The following is a 27,844-nucleotide window of genomic DNA, read 5'->3' on the forward strand; positions in this document are numbered from 1 at the left end:
GGATTAAAATGAGAAAACACGGACTTCTGATATTTTATAAGAAGGGCTTATTATTATTATTATTATTATTATTTAAAAAAAACATTCGCGTGGAAACCGTATAAAAAAATGAACACAAAATATATTGTTATTGTACACAGGCACTGTATTGGGCACCATACCGGAAGTAAACATTTACTAGCAAGGAAGAAACTTCACATAGGAAATGTATTAATCCAAATTTATATATCGACGAAGCAATTTATAATTTTTTTTAAAAATGGATCGATTCATGTGGACCAGTGGACTCCTTGAAATAAATGAAACCTTAGTTATTCAGCAGAGGGGTGTCAGATTATATGATGGAGACGACAAGGTCTGTAACTTTATAGACTTCAGAGCAGCTAGTCAGTTTACAATGGCATTGGCCGAATTCTAAATTACACGCTTGTCTTTATGGAAGTGCACTACAAAGGGTAGTAAGCAATCGCTTTTATGGTCTTTGTAGTGCACTACATATAAAATAGTGTCTCATTTGTGGTTCCGCCATTTCCCTAGCTAGTTACATGATGATGGGCTTTGGCGAATCCTAGGCAATGACAGTTAATTTAACTTGTGGAGTCATTTATGCGTTGATTATTGATATGAATTAGTTAAATAGCTTTAGGTAATTAACCTGCTTTATATATATATATATATATATATATTTATTTTATTATTATTTTTTTTTAAGAGAGTAAAATTGCTGAGAGTGAGTTTTTACATGGTCTCTTCTGAGGAGAAAAATGGTTTTGGTGTGTTGCTTTCCAGGTGAAGCTCGATGCAGGAGTGGTCCTCTTGAGCACACATCGATTAATCTGGAGGGATCAAAAGAATCATGTAAGTCCATGTTCAGTGTTATTTTCTGCACTGAACAGAAGATGGCCCTTAATATCTTGTATATAAACGTGCACTGATTGTAGTCACACTTGCCTGTCCACTGTGTGTGAATATGTAGGAGTGCTGTATATGTATACCGTTGTCTCAGATCATCTTCTTTGAGGAGCAGGCTGCAGGAATTGGGAAGAGGTATGTGTTTTTGTACTCTTTTACACATACAGTACTGCACAGAAGTTTTTGACACCCTCCCTGTGTCTAAAATCACTCACTTGTTCACTACTCCCTACTCACTATATAGGGAATTACTATAGAGAACTATAGTAAGCTCATTGATAAAAGGGGGGGGGCAAACACTTTCGGACACTACTCTGCCACGCCGTTGTTTACGTCAGTACGTCAGGGCGGCACGGTGGTGTAGTGGTTAGCACGGTTGACTCACAGCAAGAAGGTTCCGGGTTCAAACCTAGCAGCTGGCGAGGGCCTTTCTGTGTGGAGTTTGCATGTTCTCCCCGTGTTTGCGTGGGTTTCCTCCAGGTGCTCCGGTTTCCCCCACAGTCCAAAGACATGCAGTTAGGTTGACGTGGGGCGGCCTTGGGCTGAGGTGCCCTTGAGCAAGGTACCTGACCCCTGACTGCTCCCCAGGCGCTCTTGTGTGGCTGCCCACTGCTCTGGGTGTGTGTGCGTGTGCGTGCGCGCACGCGTGTTCACTGCTTCAGATGGGTTAAATGCAGAGGATGAATTTCACTGTGCTTGAAGTGTGCATGTGACAAATAAAGGTTTCTTCTTTTTCTACTGTTGTACAACTAAAGCATACCAGATCAGTCGGCTGGTGGGTTTTCAAAATAATAAATACATGCATGTATTTTTGTGATAAATCCATATTATACTGAGCGTCTTTCCCACATTAATCAATATAAAGTACTTTGTGTCTGCTGCATCTTTCAGTTCTCTTAAATCAAGACTGAATGCTTTCTTCTTTGCCGCTGCCTTTTATTAAATCAAAATTGAGGCTTTTGATTTGATTTCTTTCAGTGTGACTGCAATGCATGATGGGATATATTGCTTGGTTAGTGACCATCAGTTGTACACTACTTTTCGTGCTGCATTGTGGGATACTTTGAGTGCACTATAAAGGGTGTAATAATTCTCACTGTACATTCGGACAGCACTACAAAATGGCGAACTCACTATATAGTCCACTATACAGTGAGTATGGAATGATTTTGGACACAGGGCCTATTTGTACACCAGATTTTTATTTTATGACTTCTACATGATATCAAGTCAGTACAAAAACATATTTTAGATTCTTGAATAAATATTAGGGGAAAGGGAGGCATTAGGCCCCACTTTTTTTTTTCCTTTAATCCTTTTATATATATATATGGTATGAAGAATGTAGCTTTATTAACAGTGTAATAGAACAAACAAACAATTCCAAATTATCTGGCATCAAATCCAATGTTAAAAGTGCAACAGTTTTCCAACAAGTCAAGGTGTTTGTTTTTTTTTTAAACAGTAGAGCCTATTCCCCACTGGTGTGGGGCAATAGGCCCCCAGCAGAAGAGTCCAACTTTCAATTTCTATTTTATTTTATTGTGTACAGTTATCACACATTCCGATTGACTCCTGAGTAATCTGCAATCATGTCTGACATGCTGGTGATAAATTTCATGCATTTTCAATGTAGTGGGGCCGAACACCCCACAGGGCCTAATGCCCCCCTTTCCCCTAGTTTTCCAGCACACAATTAAATGTTACAGAAAAATGTTTGTACGTCAGTCAAGAAAGCAACATATTATGTAAAAGACACTTTTTAGACAAAAACATAACGAAGGCTGCTAGGTTTTGGTGCAAAAATAAGAAGGAAGTGTGATCATCAAAGTCTCCAGAAGAACCATGTCTAGTTCTGCAGGACGCTCAGTAAAACCTACAGCTCATTTCAGGCCTTTCAGTTACATGAAACCTGCGACGGATAACATCGTAGGCGCCCAAATTAAGGTCAGGCGCCAAAAATATGCTACCAAAAGTTTAAAAAATATTTTTTTTAAATGAAATGTTGATTAAATAAACTTGGCTGCATAAAATCCAATGTTTTGACTTTCTTCTTTAAAAACACCGAAATTAGTGAGAATTAGCATGTACTTCTCATAATTGACGCGAAATCCACACCATTCCCATGTTGTTCCGGGTTCGTCGAACTAACCGTAAGCCTCGTGCAGAGCACGAATTCTCCATCAACGGCGATCGGCATGCCATGATTTCGTGGAGGAGCGAGACTCGCGTACCAATGACCAGAGCGGGATTTCCACATTAGGTAAATCTTTCTTCCTCTTTGTTTTGTGGCGGTTGGCAAACAGCTTTTAGGTGCATTACCGCCACCTTCTAAACTGGAGTGTGAACCAGAATGTTTACGACCCTGTTATGCTAAATTCTCCTAATAATTCCTGTATCATTTAAAAACCTAAAAATAGCCCTGTATCCCACGTTATCTGACCTCAACTGCAATAACTTTCTGATACCTAGTGTCATGATTTAAATCAGGTAAAAGACTGAATAAAAGAGAGCTATTCAAGACAACTGTGTGTATTTAACCTCCTAAGGCCCAAGCTGTTTTTTTTACATGCATTTTTTATTTCTCTTTGCTATTTGGGCTTATTAGAACCTGATTAGAATAAAAACTAAGCATCATCTTTTGATAAGATGTACTTTTAGAGAAAAAGTATGTCCACGTATGTGGATTCTTGTTCCGAATTTCCATAAAGTGCTGTCCACGCATGTGACCGCTAAGCCCTAGGAGGTTAAGATACAGCTTGCATCTTAAATACACACAGTTGTGTAAGTGTGGGTGGAATCAGTAACTTGGAGCTTGGTCCTCTTGTTGATGATAGTCTCAGACACTGACGTTTCATTTAAACTGAGATCTTTTACCTGAATACATGCTGTGAATTGCGCTGCCGATTCTTGTGATGTGACTGAAAAACCTTTTGTGTCACAGGTCTGCTACAGGTTTGTCTTTTTGATGGCGACAGTGCAGAACTTGCTTTTTCATTCACAGGCTCCTTTCCTCCAGGCTCTCCTCAGGTCCCAACACGTCTTTTAAATACTAACTAACTGTATTCTAATTATTTTTGTCATGTACATCAAGAGGGATTAATGCTGTAGACATTTTGCAATAAAGGTAAAAATAACATTCATAAACTCATTTATTCATTCATAATTTTGTAGCTAAAAAAGCAGCAGCAGCAGGTTTAAACACAGAGCGCTGGGAAAACAGCACTTTGCGCGTGCAGAAAAGCCCAAATTATCCTGTATCACGACGGAAAAAGCCCAAATTCAGAAATACAGAGTGTAGCCCAAGTTATGTAATTGAAAGGCAGTTTTTTATAAAACTGCATGTATTGTGCCTGAGAGTACTTTTTTTTTTTTTTAAGCACAGGGTCATCACACCAAATATTAACTTTTTCATTTAATATTTATCTGCGGCACTGTGATGTTTTATGGTATCCCTAAATTCTTCCAGTGCCAAGATTGTCATTCATCTACATCCAGCTCCTGCTAATAAAGAGCCTGGGCCATACCAGAACAGCAAGTTCTCCTATATTAAGTTATCCTTTAAGGAACATGGGCAAATAGAGGTATGTGACTAAAGCGATTTCTGTAAAAAAGGATTCTAAACATTTGAATCTAAATGTGTCTGATGCACAAAGTTTAGTTTATAGCATGTTACACAGATTTATAGTAACGTTTAACTGTGTGCAGTTTTACAGACGTCTGAGCGAGGAAATGACTCAGAAGAGGTGGGAGAATACGCCAGTGTCACAGCCCATTACACAAGCAGGACTGAAGGTCTGCCTGAAGTTTTACTCACTGTAAAATTATGTGATGTGATGAAAAGAAAACTAACGGTGCTTCTCAGTTCTTAAATTGTGCCCCACACACCCACCATTTTGTTTCCATACTTCCTTTTCTGACTGCTTGGTTCCTCCTGAAAAACTGAGGAAAGGGGGCAAGGAAAGTAAAAGAAAAAAGTGCAGGAGGAACGGAGATGAAATGTATTTGTCAAATAAGACCTTTAAAGCAACTTCGGTGAATTCACCTATTGGTAACAAGGTCCTTAGTTTTATTACGTATCGTAATTAACAATCATTTTGTATATTTATGGTTCTTAAAGTGTACAATCAACGCGTTATACCAGTGATGGTGTACGGAAGCAAGACTTGGGTTCTTTACCGCCATCATATTAGAAATCTAAGAACTAACCAGCAACGGCATCTTAGATCTATTCTTAAAATCAAATGGGATTATGAAGTTTTGGACTATGCTAAGTCTGAAGATATTGAGATCATACTTAGGAGAAATCGACTGCGATGGGTGGGGCATATTGTACATCTACCACATGATGGGTTGGTCAAAGCACTGTTCTTTGGTGAACTGGCAGAAGGTCTTAGAAAGATTGGTCGCCCATTGGTCAGATACAAAGATGCCATCAAGGACATTCTGAAGCATGGTGAAGTACTGCACAAGTGGAAGGATCTTGTAACTGAGCAGCCACAGTGGAAGTGCATTTATGACGCATGCAAAAAGATCGACACTGCCAGGAAGGAAGATAACAGGAGGAAAAGAGCCAAGCGACATGAAAAGAGAGCTTTTGAAAGGACATAAACAATGAATTTTTGATATGAAACGAGAGAGTCTTAAGAGGACCCAATTAATGACCTATAATGAACACAATATACATTTATTGCCAGACGTGTGTGTGTGTGTGTATATACACTATATTGCCAAAAGTATTTGCTCACCCATCCAAATTATCGGAATCAGGTGTTCCAATCACTTCCATGGCCACAGGTTGAATAAAATCAAGCACCTAGGCATGCAGACTGTTTTTACAGTTTGGAGCTGGCCCCTTCCTCTTCCAACATGACTGTGCACCAGTGCACAAAGCAAGGTCCATAAAGACATGGATGACAGAGTCTGGTGTGGATGAACTTGACTGGCCTGCACAGAGTCCTGACCTCAACCCGATAGAACACCTTTGGGATGAATTAGAGCGGAGACTGAGAGCCAGGCCTTCTCGTCCAACATCAGTGTGTGACCTCACAAATGCGCTTCTGGAAGAATGGTCAAAAATTCCCATAAACACACTCCTAAACCTTGTGGACAGCCTTCCCAGAAGAGTTGAAGCTGTTCTAGCTGCAAAGGGTGGACTGACGTCATATTGAACCCTATGGATTAGGAATGGGATGTCACTTAAGCTCATATGTGAGTCAAGGCAGGTGAGCAAATACTTTTGGGAATATAGTGTATGTGTGTGTGATATTAACGTCTCCTGTAGACCCCTGCCACTAGGGGTCATTGTTTTAATATGGTTAAGAATAGACTGATCTCTTTAACGTGATACGCTCATCATTGTTCTGCGAACTGCTAAACCTGTGATATGACTGGAGCCTCAGTTTTCTTTGCACCATGCAGTATTATAGTTAGGACAATGAGGAATTACTGCGAGCCTTACCCTTTCCTTCCTCTCGCTCTGTTGTTTTTTTGGAAGAGGGTTGTTTGTGCATGTTGTTCTTAGTGGTGGTGGTGGAGGAGGTGTGTGTGGTTATGCGTGACAGCATGAAGGGCTAATAATTTTTTTTCTCATCTTTTGTGCTTTTACAGGCAGGAAGAACACGTGCAGTGGGGATTGTTGGCATTGAGCGGAAGCTGGAGGAAAAAAGGAAAGAAACAGACAAAAACATTTCAGAGGTGAGATGATAGATCTGTGAGAAAGCTAGCAAGGTGGACAGAACAAACTTAATGATGGATTGTGAAAATGAAGGCAATGGCTGATGATGGGGTTGTGTTCCAACACTGCAGGACTATTGTATCCCTTTCTGTTTTGTTTTGTTTTTTTAATGTTGGAATAGAACATGACCCCATTTGCGTGACGCCATGCAGTGGGACTTGAAAGGCTTCCTGTCCTGCTAAAAGTAGAGATAAGGGCAAGCCTACCCAGGAGCCGAATTGAAACGCTGTCCATTGATTTAACTATCATGTCCCTCCCTCTTTTAGACAGGGAACTCCAAGATAAGGAACTGCAGCTTTAAAATAAAAGGAAACAAAAAGAATCCTATTCTCCTTCATTACGCGAAAAAAAGTTTCTGATGTCCTGTATCAGTTAAATAGACCACAGCTTTATTATTTTCTACTGTAAATGTGTTATTAATACCAGTATCAGTTATCCAAATCCACCAGAAAAGTTAAGTATTTCTGTGTTGATTTAGCCCCAGTGTGGGCTGCTGTCAGCTGATGACCTGTTCTGTTCTAATCCTCCTCTCCTCCCCTCTCTGTTTCCACCAGGCATTTGAAGATCTCAGCAAGCTTATGGAGAAGGTCAGGCACTCTGCCCTCATGCCATACCTCCCATTTATGTAGAACATCATAGTGACCTGCTGTTGTCCTCTTCTTCCTCAGGCTAAAGAGATGGTCGAGCTTTCCAGATCCATCGCCAACAAAATCAAAGACAAACAGGGGGACATCACTGAGGATGAGGTGAGGCTACAGTGTAAAACAATGGGAAGGTACACTGCAGGCAAACTAAAGCATGAATATTTATCACAGCATGTTCACCAATAAGAACACAACCTAGCATTCAAGATTATATGTGCATCAGGATTCTTGTTTTTTTTTTTTTTTTTTTTTAAATTGTATTCTCTTTTTTCATAAGCCTCGGTCACAACCGGACGTACGAATTTTTGGCCGTGCGATTTTTGGCGTTTCCCAAATCGCTGCGTTTTTTTTTTTTGTTCGTGGAGAACGTAGTTGTGGTGACCATAAAAGAGTAAGATCACCGCGCACCCAACGTACAACCTGGAAGTCGAACGTGCGTACCACTCACAAAATCTGAGGCTGCTCGGACGTACAGCTGTCGCTTCATTCGTACAGCCAACGCACGTAGTTGTAAGACCAATGTCCTTCAAACGTGCACTAATCGTACTGACTGTGCGTTCCATGTAGGCTTTGTATGAAGGTTGCACGATCTGTACGTTGTGCGTACCAACGACATTGGATTTTTACTAAGAAAATGCCAAAACAGCACCATAATTAGTATTTAACAGGTCAATACTCACCAGTTGTGTGTAGTTCAGGAGCAATGTCCTGTGTCAATTTCCGTTTGTGGATGGCGTTGCTGTACAGGTCCAAAGTCTTGTCGTAGAAACAAGGGTTGGCACGGAAAAAATCTACCAACCTCCTCGTCTGCTACACCAAAAGAGTACGACACACTCCTGGCCTGCTGGCCACTGTCGTGGTCTTCATCCTCCTCCTCACTGCTCCTTGTCCTCCCTCTCTCCTCCCTCTCTGTCACCCCCTCTCTCTCCTCTGTCTCCGACACCTTTTCTATCCTCCTCTTCCCTTTTGCCTTCGGCATATTGAAGCAATTAAATGAAATTGGATTTTCTCTCAATTAAAGCCTACGTGTACAAATGGCCGTAGGCACCCCTGCAGCTTTATATACCCGAGTTTTTGTGCGATTGACGCCCTCTCGCCGTACGGCCAATGCACGGCCGACTTACTCGACATGCATGGATGACGTACGAAATATCTGAACGTGCGTTGCCCGCACTAATTACGTATGTGGGGCGCACGACCCACATACGGAGTCCGCAAGTGCGATGTACGAAAAAAATTGACATTTTGCCCAAACCTGACACCAGCAAATCGTACGAAAGATGCACATCGGCCGTACGGAAGACACACGAGGCCGTAAGTTTGTCTTGCAACCTGAAAAAAACCTAAGCACCCGTAGAGTTTGTTTGACATGACAAAGAACCTCTGCGGCCAGTCTACGGCTCGAAAATCAGCACGTCACACGCGCGCCCTCCGTGCGTTTCTTGCGTTTTTTGCATGTAGACCGGCCGTAGGAGCACGTACAGCCGGTTGTGACCGAGGCTATACTCTACTAACATTTCTGACAGGGTTTTTAAACTGATGGTTCTCTTGGTGCCTGATCGAGTGAACTAGCATTAGGATGTGATCTAGACTACAGTGCAATTCTGCGAGTTGCTCTGGATAAGGGCATCAGCTCAATGCCAGAAATGTAGATGTAATTCTCATATGGATAACTGAGGAGATTATCTGAAGTCAGCTTGCCATGTTTACACTTGGGGAAATTTTGTAGGCTGTTTCAACACAAAAAGTGCATAATAACTTTTATTCTTACATTTTTATATAATTTTTTTTTTTTTTTTTTTTTTACCGAAATCAACAATTCAGGCAGTCCAAGTCTGAAGCCAAGCCAAGAAGCCTTTATTTGTCACACATACACTCAAGCACAGACTTAAGCACATAGTGAAAGTTAACCTCTGCATTTACCCCATCTGAAGCGGTGAACACACAAGTGAGCAATGAGCACACATACCCAATGCCCAGGGAGCAGTTGGAGGTTAGGTGCCCTTGCTCACGGGCACTTCAGCCCAACCTCAGGCCATGGCTGCCCCATGCCCAGGTCAGATGGCAGGCTGCAACTAGTTTTCAACTACTTGCGTCTACCTGCAATAACAAAATCACAAGTAGACACAAGACTGGTCTTGCGTTGACGCACGACAAGGCAGATAATGGCAGAGTGTTGCAGAGGGTCTTTAGTAGAGGCAGGTTGACACAAGTGCATCACGATCTGTTCGCATTTCAGCTGTGATTCGCTTCCAATCGGTGCATGTAGAGGCAGGCGGTCATGCAACGCTTGAGCGACCAGTCGCAGGTTGAAGCAGGTAGTGGCAACTAGGTGCCGGGGAAGACAAGTCTTTAGAAATGGCTGTGATGCATCACAGGTACACGCAGACTGCACCTGCAAATAGTTTACAACAACCTGCGAGCAGGCTTATGGCCTTATTTTTTTTTTAAAGGTCTTCTGTGCACTGCATCTTGCTGCGTCTGCTTCTGACTGGTTGACTCAGCTTAAAAACACTGCATCTTTTAATACGTCTGACCACAACAAAGGATTTGACGCAAAACTCCTGCGTCCACCTGCGATCAGTACCACCTGACCAATTGCAGGTCATAGCATGCGTCGTCTTTCTGCCATCTGGCCTGGGCATAACCGCATGTCTTTGAACTGTAGGAGAAACCGGAGGAAACCCACGCAAAGTTGCATCAAGGCTAAGTTTTGACTGACTGACTGGTTTCATATTGAGTCATTTCTAAACCTACACTTATAGTTGGAGTTAAATATTTAAAATTTGGATGTAGTTTCTATTTGTGCAAATGCAATTGGAAATCAAATGTTGTCTCCTGAAAGCAGCATTAAATGGCATTAGGAAGCGTACTGAATGTTTTAATGGCTTAACTTGGTTGATTCCGGCCTTACATCAAACGACATGTTAAGCGATTTAATTTTCGCAGATAAATTTCCAATGTTGGAATAAAATCGTGAGAGTTTTGCTGGAGTTGTGGCGTGCTCCCATCATCTCGATCTTTCAGTGCAAGGTGGTCAGGATGAAGCTGTCTTAAGTCAGTCTGTTATTCATCTTGATTTTCTGCTAAAATTGTCTGTGTTTAATACAATCATGAGCTTAGAGTCTTGGCTCATACAGTGACATGGATATCGTCACCAACCAATAGGCGAGCTCTCTCCAGCAGCAAAGCAGGGACAGGAACATCTCTCAAAAGGAATCAAGTTGAAGCCTTGGGAATAGCAACCCTGCAGAATCATAGTCCATGACTAAAACATTGTGACTAATGAAGCATTGTCTTTAGATGTGAGAGGGTGTCAGACTTTAGTCTTTTAAAAAAAAATCTGTTTTCCTTAAGTATCTAGTGTATGGTTGGCATTAAGTCATGTGGCTCTGTGAAACACGTGCAAGCCCTTCTTTTACACAGCCAAAATCCTGTCAGAGTGACATGTAGACATGAGAGTGAAAACAGCACACTGTAATCAAGCTCAGCTTTAAAAAAAAATAAGTCACCCGTATTATTTCAGTCAATGGTGAAATATCCTGATGTGACAATGTCCAGTGCTGTCTGCCTTTTGCAGACTATCCGCTTCAAATCATATTTGTTGAGCATGGGCATCGCCAACCCCGTAACCAGGGAAACGCACGGCTCAGGCACGCATTACCACATGCAGCTTGCTAAACAGCTGGGAGACATGTTGCAGGCACCACTGGAGGTAAGACTAAATGTGAATGTCTTTGTATTTATAAGAGTTAGGAAACGAGCAGCATGTTGGAACCAAGAGTTTTATACAAAACATCGTAGACAATTCTCAGTTTATCTGTCTCATAAATTACATGTCCAGTGAGTTATAGATCCCTTCACAGCCGACGTCATCAAAAATTGCACGCGCACTTAGGCAACGGAAGTGGTGTTGTTCTCCAGCCATTCTGACCAACACAGACGAGGTAGCAAGCGTTTAAAGTCAAATAAAAACTCTTTCCAGCATCAAAATGTGTCTGGTTGTTGCATATATGGTTGTCAGAATCAATATTCCGCCGGCGGACTCAAGTTTTACAGGATTACGACCGTTCCAGGGCAACCGGTGGTGTCTGTGGCTGCAAGCGATTAAATGTGTTGACTGTAATGAGGACACAATCAAAAATGCTCGTGTCTGCAGCGCCCACTTCATATCAGGTAAGGTTATCTACAGTGGTACTTGAAAGTTTGTGAACCCTTTAGAATTTTCTACATTTCTGCATAAATGTGACCTAAAACATCATCAGATTATCACACAAGTCCTAAAAGTAGATAAAGAGAACCCAGTTAAACAAATGAGACAAAAATATTATACTTGGTCATTTATTGAGGAAAATGATCCAATATTACATATCTGTGAGTGGCAAAAGGATGTCAACCTTTGCTTTCAATACCTGGTGTGACCCCCTTGTGCAGCAATAACTGCAACTAAACATTTCCGGTAACTGTTGATCAGTCCTGCACACCGGCTTGGAGGAATTTTAGCCCGTTCCTCCGTACAGAACAGCTTCAACTCTGGGACGTTGGTGGGTTTCCTCACATGAACTGCTCGCTTCAGGTCCTTCCACAACATTTCGATTGGATTAAGGTCAGGACTTTGACTTGGCCATTCCAAAACATTAACTTTATTCTTCTTTAACCATTCTTTGGCAGAACGACTTGTGTGCTTTGGGTCGTTGTCTTGCTGCATGACCCACCTTCTCTTGAGATTCAGTTCATGGACAGATGTCCTGATATTTTCCTTTAGAATTTGCTGGTAGGGGAGAGCGGGGTAAGATGAGCCAGGGGGTAAGATGAGCCACCCCCTGTTTCTAAGAAACAGTAAACAAATGTGACCATGTGACCACATTCAAAGGGGGCCGGGACCATTTACTTACACTTGTGGAGAGGAGCACCACATGTCAAACTAGGTGAGGGACATATTTATAAAAATGTGTTTTTGTGCTTTCTAAGTCAATTCCATGTTTGTCCACAGTGAAGATGATTTAGAGAAGACAAAAGTAGAATAATATTTAGACACATTAGGGTTAAGTTAGTGGCTTTCTAAGCTATGATATGAATGCTAATAAAAATAATTTTGATTAGCCTAATCCCCTTTATTAGCATTTTTCTACAAAATGGTGGCCATGGGGTAAGATGAGCCATTAGATGTGGGGCAAGTTGAGCCACTGGCTCAACTTACCCCATTGGTGGCTGAGCTTACCCAATATGGATGACACTTAAGTTTTCACATTTACTGGTCATATATGACAACAACATATATATATATGACATCAGATGAGGAAGACCAGTTGTTAGATGTGGGGGATTATGTTGTGGCAAAATACACAGGGAAGAAGAAAGTGCATTTCTTCATTGGCCAGATAATCAAATTGGATGTCTTCGAAATAGAGGCAAGATTTCTCAAAAGAAGCCGGTCATGCCATGGCTCTGCAAGAAAGCCAACCTTTGTCTTCAAAGAGAAAGATGAGGCTGTCCTGTCAAGACAGGATATTATGAAAAAACTGCCCCGCCCCTTTACTGTTGGGGGGACAGCACGGAGGGAGAGGCAAATGGTGTTCCCTTGCCATTTGAACGCTTGGAACATTGAATAATGATTAAATGATTGAATGATTGATGGAATGATTGCTGCATGTTTTAGCAATGTTTTAACCTACTGAAAGAAATAAGATTCTTTTGGCACTGTTCTACTGTTTTAGTAATTTCTATAATATAGTATATCTCTCATTCCCTCTCTAACCATCCCTCTTTCTATCTATCTACGCATATATCTCTCTCTATCCATCTATCTATCCCTCCCTATCCCATCTCGTTCTATCACCTCTCTCTTCATCTCCCCTTCTCTATGCAACGGCCCTATCCCCCACTTGATTGACTTGACTTGATTCATTGATTGCATTTCTAATAATAAAAGTTGTTTACTTTGTTAACCTAACATGTTTTGTGTTGGCTCAATTTACCCCACACAGTGGCTCATCTTACCCCGTGCATGGGGTAAGTTGAGCCACTTGACATTTTTTTTTCAAGAGGTAATATCACTCTAACCATAAGAGCTTATCAATTATGTTTTGCTCAGATAGTAACAGTACACTTTGAAATTTGGTATGGTGTGTAGACTGGAAGCAAAAATGGCTTTAACATGTAGTTATGATGAAAAATGTAAAAAGTGGCTCATCTTACCCCACTCTCCCCTATAATTCAGAATTCATTGTTCCATCAATGATGGCAAGCTGTCCTGGCCCAGATGCAGCAAAACAGGCCCCTTCTGGCTTGTCCATGTGATCTTTAGCAAACTGCAGATGAGCAGCAATGTTCTTTTTGGAGAGCAGTGGCTTTCTCCTTGCAATCCTGCCATGCACACGATTGTTGTTCAGTGTTCTCCTGATGGTGGACTTATGAACATTAACATTAGCCAGTGTGAGAGAGGCCTTCAGTTACTTAAAAGTTACCCTGGGGTCCTTTGTGACCTTGCCGCCTATTACACGCCTTGTTCTTGGAGTTATCTTTGTTGGTCGACCACTCCTGGGGAGGGTAACAATGGTCTTAAATTTCCTCCATTTGTACACAATCTGTCTGACTGTGGATTGGTGGAGTCCAAACTCTTTAGCGATGGCTTTGTAACCTTTTCCAGCCTGATGAGCATCAACAATGCTTTTTCTGAGGTCCTCAGAAATCTCCTTTGTTCATGCCATGATACACTTCCACAAACATGTATTGTGAAGATCAGACTTTGATAGATCCCTGTTCTTTAAATAAAACAGGGTGCCCACTCACACCTGATTGTCATCCCATTGATTGAAAACACCTGACTCTAATTTCACCTTCAAATTAACTGCTAATCCTAGAGGTTCACATACTTTTGCCACTGACAGATATGTAATATTGGATCTTTTTCCTCAATAAATAAATGACCAAGTATAATATTTTTGTCTCATTTGTTTAACTGGGTTCTCTTTATCTACTTTTAGGACTTGTGTGAAAATCTGATGATGTTTAGGTCATATTTATGCAGAAATACAGAAAATTCTAAAGGGTTCACAAACTTTCAAGCACCACTGTATCTAAGTTATCGGGGCAAGGCATACAATTTTTTTGATATGGTAAGGAGAGTATAATAGCAAGTTAAATTTGAAAGGACAGTAACACAGAAGCATAATTCATGTTTGCGTAGCGACTATATTATAGAGCTCTGAACTATGTTCGCTACAAGCCCACACCACCAAATAATAGGCTACTTACCCTGCCATACAGGTGCAATTCACTGTGTGGACGTAGTTTTCTCGTTTTCTCATTATAACCCAAGCCTCATGTACATTTGGCCACTTGCTAACGTCTTCAACCCACTCATTAATAGCACACGGATCTGGAAGTCGGTCAGCATTTGTCAAAGTCAACTTGTTGAGGTAACATTTGTGATCTTTTCTTGTTAATCCCCTTGCATAGGTTGACAAGCTGTTGATCTCCACCATACTTCTGTTGCCAAAATGCATGCGCATATGTACAGTGTCATGCAAAAGCATTTGTCCCCCTTGGTGTTTGTCCTGTTTTGTCACATTGCAAGTTGGAATTAAAATGGATTTTTGGACGGTTAGCACCATTCAATTTACACAACATGCCTACAGCTTTAAAGGTGCAAATTGTTTTATTGGGACACAAACAATAATTAAGATGAAAAAACAGAAATCTGGAGTGTTCATAGGTATTCACTCCCTTTCATATGAAACCCCTAAATAAGAGCTGGTGCAACCAATTCACTTCATAAGTCACATAATTAGTTGATTAAGATCCACCTGTGTGCAATCAGTGTCACTTGATCTGTCACATGATGTCTGTATAAATCAACCTGTTCTGGAAGGACCCTGACTCTGCAACGCTACTAAGCAAGCAACATAAAAACCAAGGAGCACTCCAAACAGGTCAGAGACAAAGTTGTGGAGAAGTATAGGTCAGGGTTGGGTTATAAAAAATATCCCAAACTTTGAATATCCCAGGGAGCACCATTAAAGCCATTATAACAAAATGGAAAGAATGTCACCACTACAAGCCTGACGAGAAGGCCGTCCATCAAAACTCACAGACTAGGCAAGGAGGGCATTAAGCAGAGATGCAACAAAGACACCAAAAATAACACTGAAGGAGCTGCAAAGATCCACAGTGGAGATGGGAGTATCTGTCCATAGGATCACTTTAAGCCATACACTCCACAGAGTGGGGCTTTATGGAAAAGTGGCCAGAAAAGAAAGCCATTGCTCAAGAAAACACATTTGGAGTTTGTCCAACAGCATGTGGCAGACTCCCCAAACACATGGAAGACGATTCTCTGGTCAAATAAGACTAAAATTGAACCTTTTGGCCATCATGGGAAACGCCATGTGTGGTGCAAACCCAACACCCTGAGAACACACCACTGCTACAGTGAAGCATGGTGGTGGCAGCATCATGCTGTGGGGATATTTTTCATCTGCAGGGACAGGAAAGCTGGTCAGGACTGAAGGAAAGATGGATGGCACTAATTACAGGGCAGTTCTGGAGGAAAACCTGTTTGAGACTGGGACGAAGGTTCACATTCTAGCAGGACAATTACCCTAAACATATTGCTAAAGCTATAAGGAGTGGTTTAAAGGGAAACATTTAAATGTCTTGGAATGGCCTAGTCAAAGCCCAGTCCTCAACCCAATTGAGAATCTGTGGCATAACTTGAAGATTGCTGTACACAAACGCAACCCATCTAACTTGAAGGAATTGGAGGAGTTTTGCCTTGTGGAATGACCAACAATCCCAGTGGCTAGATGTGCTAAGCTAATAGAAACATACCCCAAGAGACTTGCAGCTGTGATTGCAGCAAAAGGAGGCTCTCCAAAGTATTGTCTTTGGGGGGTGAATACCTATGCATACACCAGATTTCTGTTTTTTCATCTTGATTATTGTTTGTGTCCCAGTAAAACAACAATTTTCACCTTTTAAAGTTGTAGGCATGTTGTGTAAATCAGGTGGTGCTAACCCCCCCCAAAAAAATTTATTTTAATTCCAGCTTGTAATGCGACAAAACATGACAAACACCAAGGGGGATGAATACTTTTGCAAGTACACTGTAGTACATCATCATTGTGTACAAACTGTGAACAGGTCTGTAGTTTCTTGCAAGACTGAGCTAATTATTATTATTATTATTATTATTATTAGCAGTAGTAGTAGACTTTGAGACATTTTCAAGGAAATGCTGTTTGTTTGGCCATCAGATTAATGTCCTTTTAATTTGCTATAGCTCTTTATAGTGCATTTTATCTTATTCTTCCAATGCTGGTGATCTCTACAGGAACGAGGGGGTATGATGGCCCTCACGGAGGTCTACTGTTTGGTGAATCGAGCACGAGGGATGGAGGTAAACTAGCATGCCTGTTATATTACACCTGTCGGTATGTATTCCATTGTATTCAGGGCAGCATTTGACAGTTCAGTCTGGAATGTGTACCTATATAGTGGCAATCAAAAATGTGTGGCTTACTTGCTTATTTATTTATTTACATGCCAAGTAATGATGGATGTCGTTTCTCTTTATTTAGTTGAGCAGTTCTTGACATAATATGGATTACTACAGTTGTGGAATAAGGCTATTTACTGTATATTTATTATTTACTGCTTGATCTCAAACACATTAAGAAGGCAATAAATTGCACTAATTCTTAATTTCCCTGAGGGAACCCGCCCAAAGGGATCAATAAAGTTCTGTCTAATCTAATTAACTTTTTGACGAGGCACCTGTTCATTGAAAAGCATTCCAGGTGACGACCTCATGAAGCTGGTTAAAGGTCCCATGGCATGGTGGTTTGCTGATGCTTTAAATGGGCTCGTGGAGGTTTCCGGATGTTATATCCGCAGCCTTTCTCGAAATGAACCCTCGGCACGTAGATATAGCCTCCTGGGAGAAAGCCCCATTTCAGCGCTTTTCCCAGTGCGTCATTTTGCTAATGAGAAGCAGGAGGCGGGGAAGGGTAGAGGGTGGGGGCGGGTCTTATCATTAATATTCATGACATGTAAACGTGTTACCTCTGATTGGCTAACAGCACTGTGACGCTACCTCCAGTGGGTCAGAACAAGCGGATGTGGGTGTCTTACTATGGCGAGAGAGAAGGAACAAACCGCGAAGGGAAAAATACCGCGCGCTGACGTCATTAAGGTGCGACGCGAGGAAATAAAATAAATTCAACAAATGTTTGGGTTTTTACTAAACAAACAAATAAAATGAACGAGTGACTTAAAAAAAAAGAATGTGGGTGTCTTTGTAAAAACTGTTTTGATTGGCTATTATAACAGAGCATGCTGCATGCTTTTTGGTTTTGTAGCGCAGAGTACCTGGCTAACTGCAGGAAGCGGTTAGCTGCACAGCTAATGTAGCCATTGCAAGGCTAACGTGGCACCGATTTTAAAACACGGCAAAACGACTTAACAGTTATACACTTACTTGTTCGCTGTTTGTGGCTGATGCGGCAGGGATGCTTGGTACGGACCCAGGCTTCAGTGACAGTTGATGTGCAAAACCTGCCCTGTACTGTCCCAAGTTGTGGAAACATTCATCAGGAAAATGCTTCCGACAAACATACACCGTCTTAGGTAGACTCGACGGCGTATTATTGGAGTAAATAAAATTAAGCCACTGCGTCTTCAGGGGCTCTCCCGTCGGCAGTAAAAACAGACTCCTTTCTGTGTTGTCACATCCATGTACAGCGCAACTTCCATGTTTGGTGGCAACTTTTGAGCTGGGCGGGCAATCCATACAGTGGGTGGGAATCCAGAGGGGGAGCGTGGGGATCATCTCTCTTGCTGACGTCGGCAAGGGAAGAGCTTCTCAACGCGCTGTTTTGACGCGCCATTCTCAAATATTGGGCATAGTTTGGTTTACACATTATGAAATTTCTAGCCACTGGGGTGACTTAAGAAGGTCAGAGGAACTCATTTTAACGTTAAAAAACCTCAGAAAGTGAAAATTTCATGCCATGGGACCTTTAAGATAATGACAATAGTGTGCAAAGCGTCATCAAGGTAAACCGTGACTACTTTGACGAATCTAAAATATGAAAGTTTTTAACAACACTTTTTTTTTTACCATGTAGTTCCGTATGATATTTCATAGTTTTGATGCCTTCAGTATTGTCTACAATGTAGAAAATAGTCAAAATATAGACTAGTACTGTATATTGTTTAAAAAAAAACTTCTCGTGCTTTTCTGCCAAGTAATGTAGTATGGCATGGTGCAGCTATTCATTTGAATTTAGAATCAGTAGTCTGAGTAAGGAAAAACGCTTCACAGACCATGCAGTTATAGAAAAATAATCCATACTGAGGTGGTGTGATAATCCTCCTCTTCGTGTCAGGTTATATTATTGTTGGATTATTTTCATACAACAGCCGTCTGGAGTGTTTGAATTCAGTCGCACTGTGCTATAATTTCTATTCTTGCCAAAGACCAAACAAAATGCAGAAAAAATAAGGAAGCATAAACCTTTCTGGAACCTGTTATAACTGATAACTCTCAAATCCTAATGTGACTCTAAAAGAGTGCTTTATTAGGCAAGTGTACTTGGAGGGTAAACATCTTAATCCTGTATTTTAAAAAAAGACTCCTACACTATGATAATTAATTGCAGCGCATAAATTTGTGGAGTGCTACAAGTGCCTAATTACAGTTATAAGATTTTGCCTGTTGCAAATTACATTAGATCCAGATTATTCCAACAAAATTGCAATGTGGGTTTTTCTCTCCATATTTTCGTAATTTAATAAGAAACATTTGTTGTTTCACTTGTGCATAATCACTTGGTTAGATTTTCAAGTATTTCATTTTGGAGGATTTAAAATGAGATCATTTAAACAAAAATGCAGAAATATAAAGTGCCCAAAGGAGGTGAAACCTCATTTCTCAAGCGATTTATAATATTAACAGTAAACAATAATTAGGGTAGTGAGTAATGGAGGAAGGTACAGTATACCTTCAAAACAAACACACACATTGACACAAGTGTTTTACTGGGAAATATGCCACTCGTATTTTCCATATAAACTACATCTGGACGGCAACTGTACCTCTACATGTCAGTCGTGAGGAAATCGATGAATTGTTTTGATAAATTTGGGTACTTTGTGAATGTGTCTTATAATAAAAAGAACATCACACATTGGCTTGAAGATATGAAGTTTATCTTCTTCTGTTGAAAAACTCGTAATTTTCATGCAAAATACACAGCGGATCCGAGTGACCTGTTTCACTCCGATGACATCACTCCCAGTGTTTTACCGCTGACTTGATGCACATTGTCAAAATGGCAAACTGGTTCAAAATTTAAAATTCTTTTGATTAACTTGCGTATTTTTTTTTTTTGTGGACATGTCCATATACAGTAATGTAAAGAACATTACACGGGGGTGTGAAGATGTGAAGTTTATCTTCTCATGTTGCCACTATTTTCACTTATTTGCTTCGTTCACTCGTGAATATGTTCACCACTTCAAGATGAACTTCATACCTTTGTGCAACCTTGTAATATCATAGATGAATAAACAGTTATTCCATGAAATCAAGTCGTACATGAGCTGATAGTCAATGAGGCGCACAGCGCAGAGTGGCCTATAAGCCATGTATGACGAGATTGAGTGGAATAAATTTTTTTGTTAATATATCGACATTGGCTGACTGGATTTTAAGAAACTTTTTGCAAATTCGATAAATAAAAGCTATACAAAACGTCTGGCAATAATTTCTGCTTAGAATGTACAACCCCGATTCCAAAAAAGTTGGGACAAAGTACAAATTGTAAATAAAAATGGAATGCAATAATTTACAAATCTCAAAAACTGATATTGTAGTCACAACAGAACATAGACAACATATCAAATGTCGAAAGTGAGACATTTTGAAATTTCATGTCAAATATTGGCTCATTTGAAATTTCATGACAGCAACACATCTCAAAAAAGTTGGGACAGGGGCAATAAGAGGCTGGAAAAGTTAAAGGTACAAAAAAGGAACAACTGGAGGACCAAATTGCAACTCATTAGGTCAATTGGCAATCGGTCATTAACATGACTGGGTATAAAAAGAGCATCTTGGAGTGGCAGCGGCTCTTAGAAGTAAAGATGGGAAGAGGATCACCAATCCCCCTAATTCTGTGCCGGCAAATAGTGGAGCAATATCAGAAAGGAGTTCAACAGTGTAAAATTGCAAAGAGTTTGAACATATCATCTACAGTGCATAATATCATCAAAAGATTCAGAGAATCTGGAAGAATCTCTGTGCATAAGGGTCAAGGCTGGAAAACCATACTGGGTGCCCGTGATCTTCAGGCCCTTAGACGGCACTGCATCACATACAGGCATGCTTCTGTATTGGAAATCACAAAATGGGCTCAGGAATATTTCCAGAGAACATTATCTGTGAACACAATTCACCGTGCCATCCGCCGTTGCCAGCTAAAACTCTATAGTTCAAAGAAGAAGCCGTATCTAAACATGATCCAGAAGCGCAGACGTCTTCTCTGGCCAAGGCTCATTTAAAATGGACTGTGTCAAAGTGGAAAACTGTTCTGTGGTCAGACGAATCAAAATTTGAAGTTCTTTATGGAAATCAGGGACGCCGTGTCATTCAGACTAAAGAGGAGAAGGACGACCCAAGTTGTTATCAGCGCTCAGTTCAGAAGCCTGCATCTCTGATGGTATGGGGTTGCATTAGTACGTGTGGCATGGACAGCTTACACATCTGGAAAGACACCATCAATGCTGAAAGGTATATCCAGGTTCTAGAGCAACATATGCTCGCATCCAGACGACGTCTCTTTCAGGGAAGACCTTGCATTTTCCAACATGACAATGCCAAACCACATACTGCATCAATTACAGCATCATGGCTGCGTAGAAGAAGGGTCCGGGTACTGAACTGGCCAGCCTGCAGTCCAGATCTTTCACCCATAGAAAACATTTGGCGCATCATAAAACTGAAGATACGACAAAAAAGACCTAAGACAGCTGAGCAACTCGAATCCTACATTAGACAAGAATGGGTTAACATTCCTATCCCTAAACTTGAGCAACTTGTCTCCTCAGTCCCCAGACGTTTACAGACTGTTGTAAAGAGAAAAGGGGATGTCTCACAGTGGTAAACATGGCCTTGTCCCAACTTTTTTGAGATGTGTTGTTGTCATGAAATGTAAAATCACCTAATTTTTCTCTTTAAATGATACATTTTTTCAGTTTAAACATTTGATATGTCATCTATGTTCTATTCTGAATAAAATATGGAATTTTGAAACTTCAACATCGTTGCATTCTGTTTTTATTTACAATTTGTACTTTGTCCCAACTTTTTTGGAATCGGGGTTGTAAACAAACCAGCGAAATGACAGTAGCAGTTTGTGAAAAATGCTATAATAATAATCGAAAAATTTAAAAAAATACATTCTTACTATCAAATACTTTTATTCCTTTCTCTCCCCCCCCCCCCCCCCTCTTTTTTGGGTGTGTGTGTGTTTTTGAGTAGTGTTTTTATTTCGTCCTTGGTTGGTTTACAACACACTCCACCATTTTGTTTTTCTCTACTCACAATATACGAGCTGATATCCTAGTAGTAGAGTAGCCAATCGGAGTGCGCGATTGTGCATATCCAGTGAATGTGGACTGTGTGTATGTGTGTTTTTATATATACGTGTGTGTGTGTGTGTTCGTTCTATGATCAGGTGCATTCTCAGGATTGTCTTTTTGTTGCTTCCCACATGTTTCACATTATGTTTAACTATACAGTTATGTTTAATTATACAGCTCACATGAATAGATATCAAAATGATAGGCTTGGTAAGCTTTGAAGGAGTGGTGGAACACACATATTGTGCTTATTTCCTGCTAGTTAGCAAACGAAATGTTTTTTAAAAAACAATGAATTTCAAGTTAGTTCAAGGTATTTATGCAGTAGCGAGAAATTGAAACTCTTTAATCTTCTTTCTGAACTATAGCTTCTTTCTCCTGAGGACATGGTCAATGCCTGCAAGTTGTTTGAATCTCTGAAACTCCCTCTCAGGTGAGTGTGTGTGTGTGTGTGTGTGTCAGTGAGTAAGGGGATGCAAGCCAAAGGAGGAATCAGCAGCCACTTCCTGTCTGACTTCCTGTTTTTAGAGGCCTCTTTGCATTCCATCTTTCAAAAGAAAACATCCGTTCACTTTTCTAATCCCACTAATAATTTAAATTGAGCCGTGGTGTATTGGTTGGACACTGCTTCAAGGAGCTTGGCCTAATTTTTTTTTTTTTTTATATTGTTGCTGTACTTGTGGTTCTCGATGGAAATCAGTTCATTATTGTTTATCTTTCTCTCAGGTTGCGAGTGTTTGACAGTGGCGTAATGGTGGTTCAGCTTCAATCTCACAGTGAAGAAGAGATGATTGCATCTGCTATTGATAATGTGAGTCTCAAGCCTCCATCACATTTCTCCTGTTAAATCATTTCGAGGTAGCCATCCATACCTCAGCCGCTTACGATACATCATGTTTAATTGGGGGTTTGGGAGAGTGGAACTTGGAGCTATGCATCAACCACAGCCGTGTGCTGCAAACTTCTCTCTCGGTTCCTAAGCAACTGCATAGAAATGAGGCCCTCAGTCCATACAGAGTTTGTGTCTCAGGAAACTGCTTAACAGTGGCCGTGTTTTTGTACAAAAATCTTTTGTAGATTTTGAGCGAATGTTTGCAAAGCTACCGCAAGAAATGTATTCATCTTTGGGCGTTTTTGTCGATTACTGTTATGTGAATATTATTAAGAGCAGCAACAAAATCAGAAGAGCCCAAGAAACGAATACCATCAGATGTGTAATAGTTTTTATGGTTGTTTGTAGCTTTTATACAAAGCCACAAACATTATTATCTCATCTCATCTCATCCTATCCTAGCCGCTTTATCCTGTTCTACAGGGTCGCAGGCAAGCTGGAGCCTATCCCAGCTGACTACGGGTGAAAGGCGGGGTACACCCTGGACAAGTCGCCAGGTCATCACAGGGCTGACACATAGACACAGACAACCATTCACACTCACATTCACACCTACGGTCAATTTAGAGCCACCAGTTAACCTAACCTGCATGTCTTTGGACTGTGGAGGAAACCGGAGCACCCGGAGGAAACCCATGCGGGCACGGGGAGAACATGCAAACTCCGCACAGAAAGGCCCTCGCCAGCCACGGGGCTCGAACCCGGACCTTCTTGCTGTGAGGCGACAGCGCTAACCACTACACCACCGTGCCGCCCAGCATTATTATTATTATTATTATTATGTTTATTGTTGTTAATAAACAACTCGGCAGCTAAGTGGTGGAACATGTCCAAGAATCAACATTATTTATTTGGCAAAAGTCATGCCCCCTCCAAATTACTCTTTATTATACTTTCTGTTTATCAGTATGGCAACTTTAATATCTCAGCCAGATGTAATACTTTTAATATTTAGACATATATAATTTTTTGTTTAATTCAGACATTGTGCAAAACAGGTGGTTGGTGAACAGGAGACTAACAGCGTTTGCGTGACTGCATTTTCGACCTATGTTTTCAGTCAAAGGTCCAAAGCTATGTCAGATCAGCCAAACAGAGAAGTTTAAGATATTACTCATTTAAAAAAGTCTCATGACTTGGACAGCAGTTGTTAAACTTGAGTACAGTGTGTAGTATATTTTATTTTATTCTATCCCCAGTCACTGGATATGAGCAATCATGCGCTCTGATTGGCTACTGTACTACTAGGCTATCAGCTCATATACTGTGAGTAGAGAAAAACAAAATGGCGGAGTGTGTTGCTCAACCAACCAAGGATGAAATAAAAACTCTACTCGAAAACAAACCCCCCCAAAAAAAACAAAAAAGCTACAAAATATGGAATAAAAGTATTTGATGGTAAGAATGCATCTTGTTTATTTTTCAAGAATTATTATAGCATTTTTCACAAATTGCTACTGTCATTTCGCCAGTTTGTTTACATTCTCAGCAGAAATGATTTTGTCAGCTGTTTTGTATAAAGCTTGTATTTATCGAATTTGCAAAAAAATAAATATGCTCTGTTTCTCAAAATCCAGTGAATGTGGCGAGAATAAAGCAGTTATTCCACTCAAGCTTGTCGTACACGGCTTCTAGCCGCTATCAGCTCATGTACGACTCGATTTCGTGGAAGAACTGTTAAATATATACAGTAGAGTTATATTGTATTTTTGCCCTGTTCTGTTTACTCAGGATCTCAAATTGTCAGAAAGTGCTAAGGTGGAATGAAAAATATGAAATGAAGAACTATGACTGTGTTCCTGTTTCACAGGTGTCTGAGAAGGGCTCCTTAACAGCAGAGGAGTTTGCTAAACTTTTAGGACTGTCTGTTCTTCTTGCAAAAGAGAGGTACTGCTTGAGTTACATGTTGTAGTTTATTCTATTCTATTTTCTTATACAGTGGTGCTTGAAAGTTTGTGAACCCTTTAGAATTTTCTATTATTTCTGTGTAAATATGACCTAAAACATCAGATTTTCACACAAGTCCGAAAAGTAGATAAAGAGAACCCAGTTAAATAAATAAGACAAAAATATTATACTTGCTCATTTATTTATTGAGGAAAATTATCCAATATTACATATCCATCAGTGGCAAAAGTATGTGAACCTCTAGGATTAGCAGTTAATTTGAAGGTGAAATTAGAGTCGGGTGCTTTCAATCAATGGGATGACAATCAGGTGTGAGTGGGCACCCTGTTTTATTTAAAGAATAGGGATCTATCAAAGTCTGATCTTCACAACACATGTTTGTGGAAGTGTATCACAGCATGAACAAAGGAGATTTCTGAGGACCTCAGAAAAAGCATTGTTGATGCTCATCAGGCTGGAAAAGGTTACAAAACCATCTCTAAAGAGTTTGGACTCCACCAATCCACAGTCAGACAGATTGTGTACAAATGGAGGAAATTCAAGACCATTGTTACCCTCCCCAGGAATGGTCAACCAACAAAGATCACTCCAAGAGCAAGGCGTGTAATAGTCGGCGAGGTCACAAAGGACTCCAGGGCAACTTCTAAGCAACCGAAGGCCTCTGTCACATTGGCTAATGTTAATGTTCATGAGTCCACCATCAGGAGAACACTGAACAACAATGGTGTGCATGGCAGGGTTGCAAGGAGAAAGCCACTGCTCTCCAAAAAGAACATTGCTTCTTGTCTGCAGTTTGCTAAAGATCATGTAGACAAGCCAGAAGGCTATTGGAAAAATGTTTTGTGGACGGATGAGACCAAAATACAACTTTTTGGTTTAAATGAGAAGCGTTATGTTTGGAGAAAGGAAAACACTGCATTCCAGCATAAGGACCTTATCCCATCTGTGAAACATGGCGGTGGTAGTACCGGTATCATGGTTTGGGCCTGTTTTGCCGCATCTGGGCCAGGATGGCTTGGCATCATTGATGGAGCAATGAATTCTGAATTATATCAGCAAATTTTAAAGGAAAATACCAGGACATCTGTCCATGAACTGAATCTCAAGAGAAGGTGGGTCATGCAGCAAGACAACGACCCTAAGCACACAAGTCATTCTACCAAAGAATGGTTAAAGAAGAATAAAGTTAATGTTTTGGGATGGCCAAGGCAAAGTCCTGACCTTAATCCAATCAAAATGTTGTGGAAGGACCTGAAGCGAGCAGTTCATGTGAGGAAATCCACCAACATCCCAGAGTTGAAGCTGTTCTGTACGGAGGAACGGGCTAAAATTCCTCCAAGCCGGTGTGCAGGACTGATCAACAGTTACCGGAAACGTTTAGTTGCAGTTATTGCTGCACAAGGGGGTCACACCAGGTACTGACAGCAAAGGTTCACATCCTTTTGCCACTCACAGATATGTAATATTGGATCATTTTCCTCAATGACTAAATGACCAAGTATAATAATATTTTTGTCTCATTTGTTTAACTGGGTTCTCTTTATCTACTTTTAGGACTTGTGTGAAAATCTGATGATGTTTTAGGTCATATTTATGCAGAAATATAGAAAATTCTAAAGGGTTCACAAACTTTCTAGCACCACTGTAACAGCATTATTAACTTGCCTATTTCTTTTTAAGTCTCAATGCCTTCCTTTCTTCCAGGCTGCTGCTTGCTGAGAAAATGGGGCATCTATGCAGAGACGACTCTGTGGAAGGCCTGCGTTTTTATCCCAACTTGTTCTGATGTACAAGTCTGATAAGCAGGAATAGTCAAATTTTTCTACTGAACTCCTTTTCTGCTGATCTCCCAGCGCCCTCGAAACAGGACAGAACTGTTCACGATGTAGACTGGACTTGTGGAACAACACTGCAGGATGCTCAGCTCTCAACTGTGTAATAAGTGTGAAGTGTTATTGGTGAATGTTGGTTTTGATTCTGATTTTTACTGTACTTAGTTCTTTACATATGGGTATGGGTTTGAAGAAGTTGTCTTAAGTCCTATTACTTAACAGTAATTATAGACCTACCCCTGATCAGAAAGACTATGACCGAGAGCCTCACTAATGAAACCAAAGGCGTGGATAAATTTTAGGTTTGAACTTCAGTATGCAGGCATCTAAAAGACACTTTCCATTTCACAGAATATGTACGCCTAGGTCCTAGTGGGCATGGATGGTTGTACACTATGTGACCAAAAGTTTATGGACACCCTGAGAATTCTACTCCGATATTATTTTTGAGCATCCCATTCCAGATTTAGTCCTCCTGTGCTGTTAAAATAACCTCCAGTGTTCCACTAGATTTTGGAACGTTTTGCGGTGGCGATTTATGTTCATTTAGCTGTAAGAGAGTTAGTGAGGTTAGGTGAGGGGGGCCTTGGCCCTAGTCAGTGTTCCAGTACATCCTAGAAGTGTTGAGCAAGATTGAGGTCAGGGCTCTGTGCAGGACACGAGTTCTTCCTCAGCAACCTTGGCAAACCATTTCTTCCATGTGTGTGGATTTGTCATGCTGGAACAGGTGAAAGTAACTCATAAAGCTGTAGCATATGAGGACATTCTAGGCAACTGTGTGCTATGCTTCCAATTTTGTGACAACACTTTGGGAAAGGCTCACATATATTAATGTGTGGTCAAACTTCTGGCTGTATAATGCAAGTTTAATCCTAAAATCGCCTTTATTAACTAAATAAAGTGACATTTCTTCCAGTATGTGATTTTGGGTTAAACCTTTAACTTGACATTAAGATCCATCCATCCCTTATCTGTAACCGCTTATCCTGTGCAGGGTCATGGGCAAACTGGAGCCTATCCCAGCTGCCCATGGGCAAGAGGCGGGGTACACCCTGGACAAGTCACCAGATCATTGCAGGGCTGACACATAGAGAAAAACAACCATTCACACTCACGGTCAATTTAGAGCCACCAATTAGCTTAACTTGCATGTCTTTGGACTGTGGGGGAAACCCACACACACACGGGGAAAACATGCAAACTCCACACAGAAAGGCCGCCGTCGGCCACTGGGCTCGAACCTAGAACTTTCTTGCTGTGAGGTAACAGTGCT

General features: G+C 40.8%; 1 protein-coding gene across 1 annotated transcript; it reads left to right on the top strand.

The window, feature by feature from the left end:
* The first annotated feature begins 158 nt into the window (after nt 1-158).
* vps36 (vacuolar protein sorting 36 homolog) lies at nt 159-27,489 on the top strand. Its single transcript, XM_060909551.1, has 14 exons — nt 159-355; nt 790-858; nt 977-1,047; nt 4,382-4,496; nt 4,621-4,707; nt 6,523-6,609; nt 7,204-7,236; nt 7,318-7,395; nt 10,874-11,008; nt 16,628-16,693; nt 22,308-22,372; nt 22,666-22,750; nt 24,642-24,718; nt 26,444-27,489. Exons 1-14 carry the CDS (start codon nt 260-262, stop codon nt 26,523-26,525), a joined length of 1,146 nt encoding a protein of 381 aa, XP_060765534.1. The 5' UTR covers nt 159-259; the 3' UTR covers nt 26,526-27,489.
* Nucleotides 27,490-27,844: the final 355 nt, after the last annotated feature.

Source organism: Neoarius graeffei, chromosome 25, assembly GCF_027579695.1.
Source record: "Neoarius graeffei isolate fNeoGra1 chromosome 25, fNeoGra1.pri, whole genome shotgun sequence".
Lineage (NCBI taxonomy): Eukaryota > Metazoa > Chordata > Actinopteri > Siluriformes > Ariidae > Neoarius > Neoarius graeffei.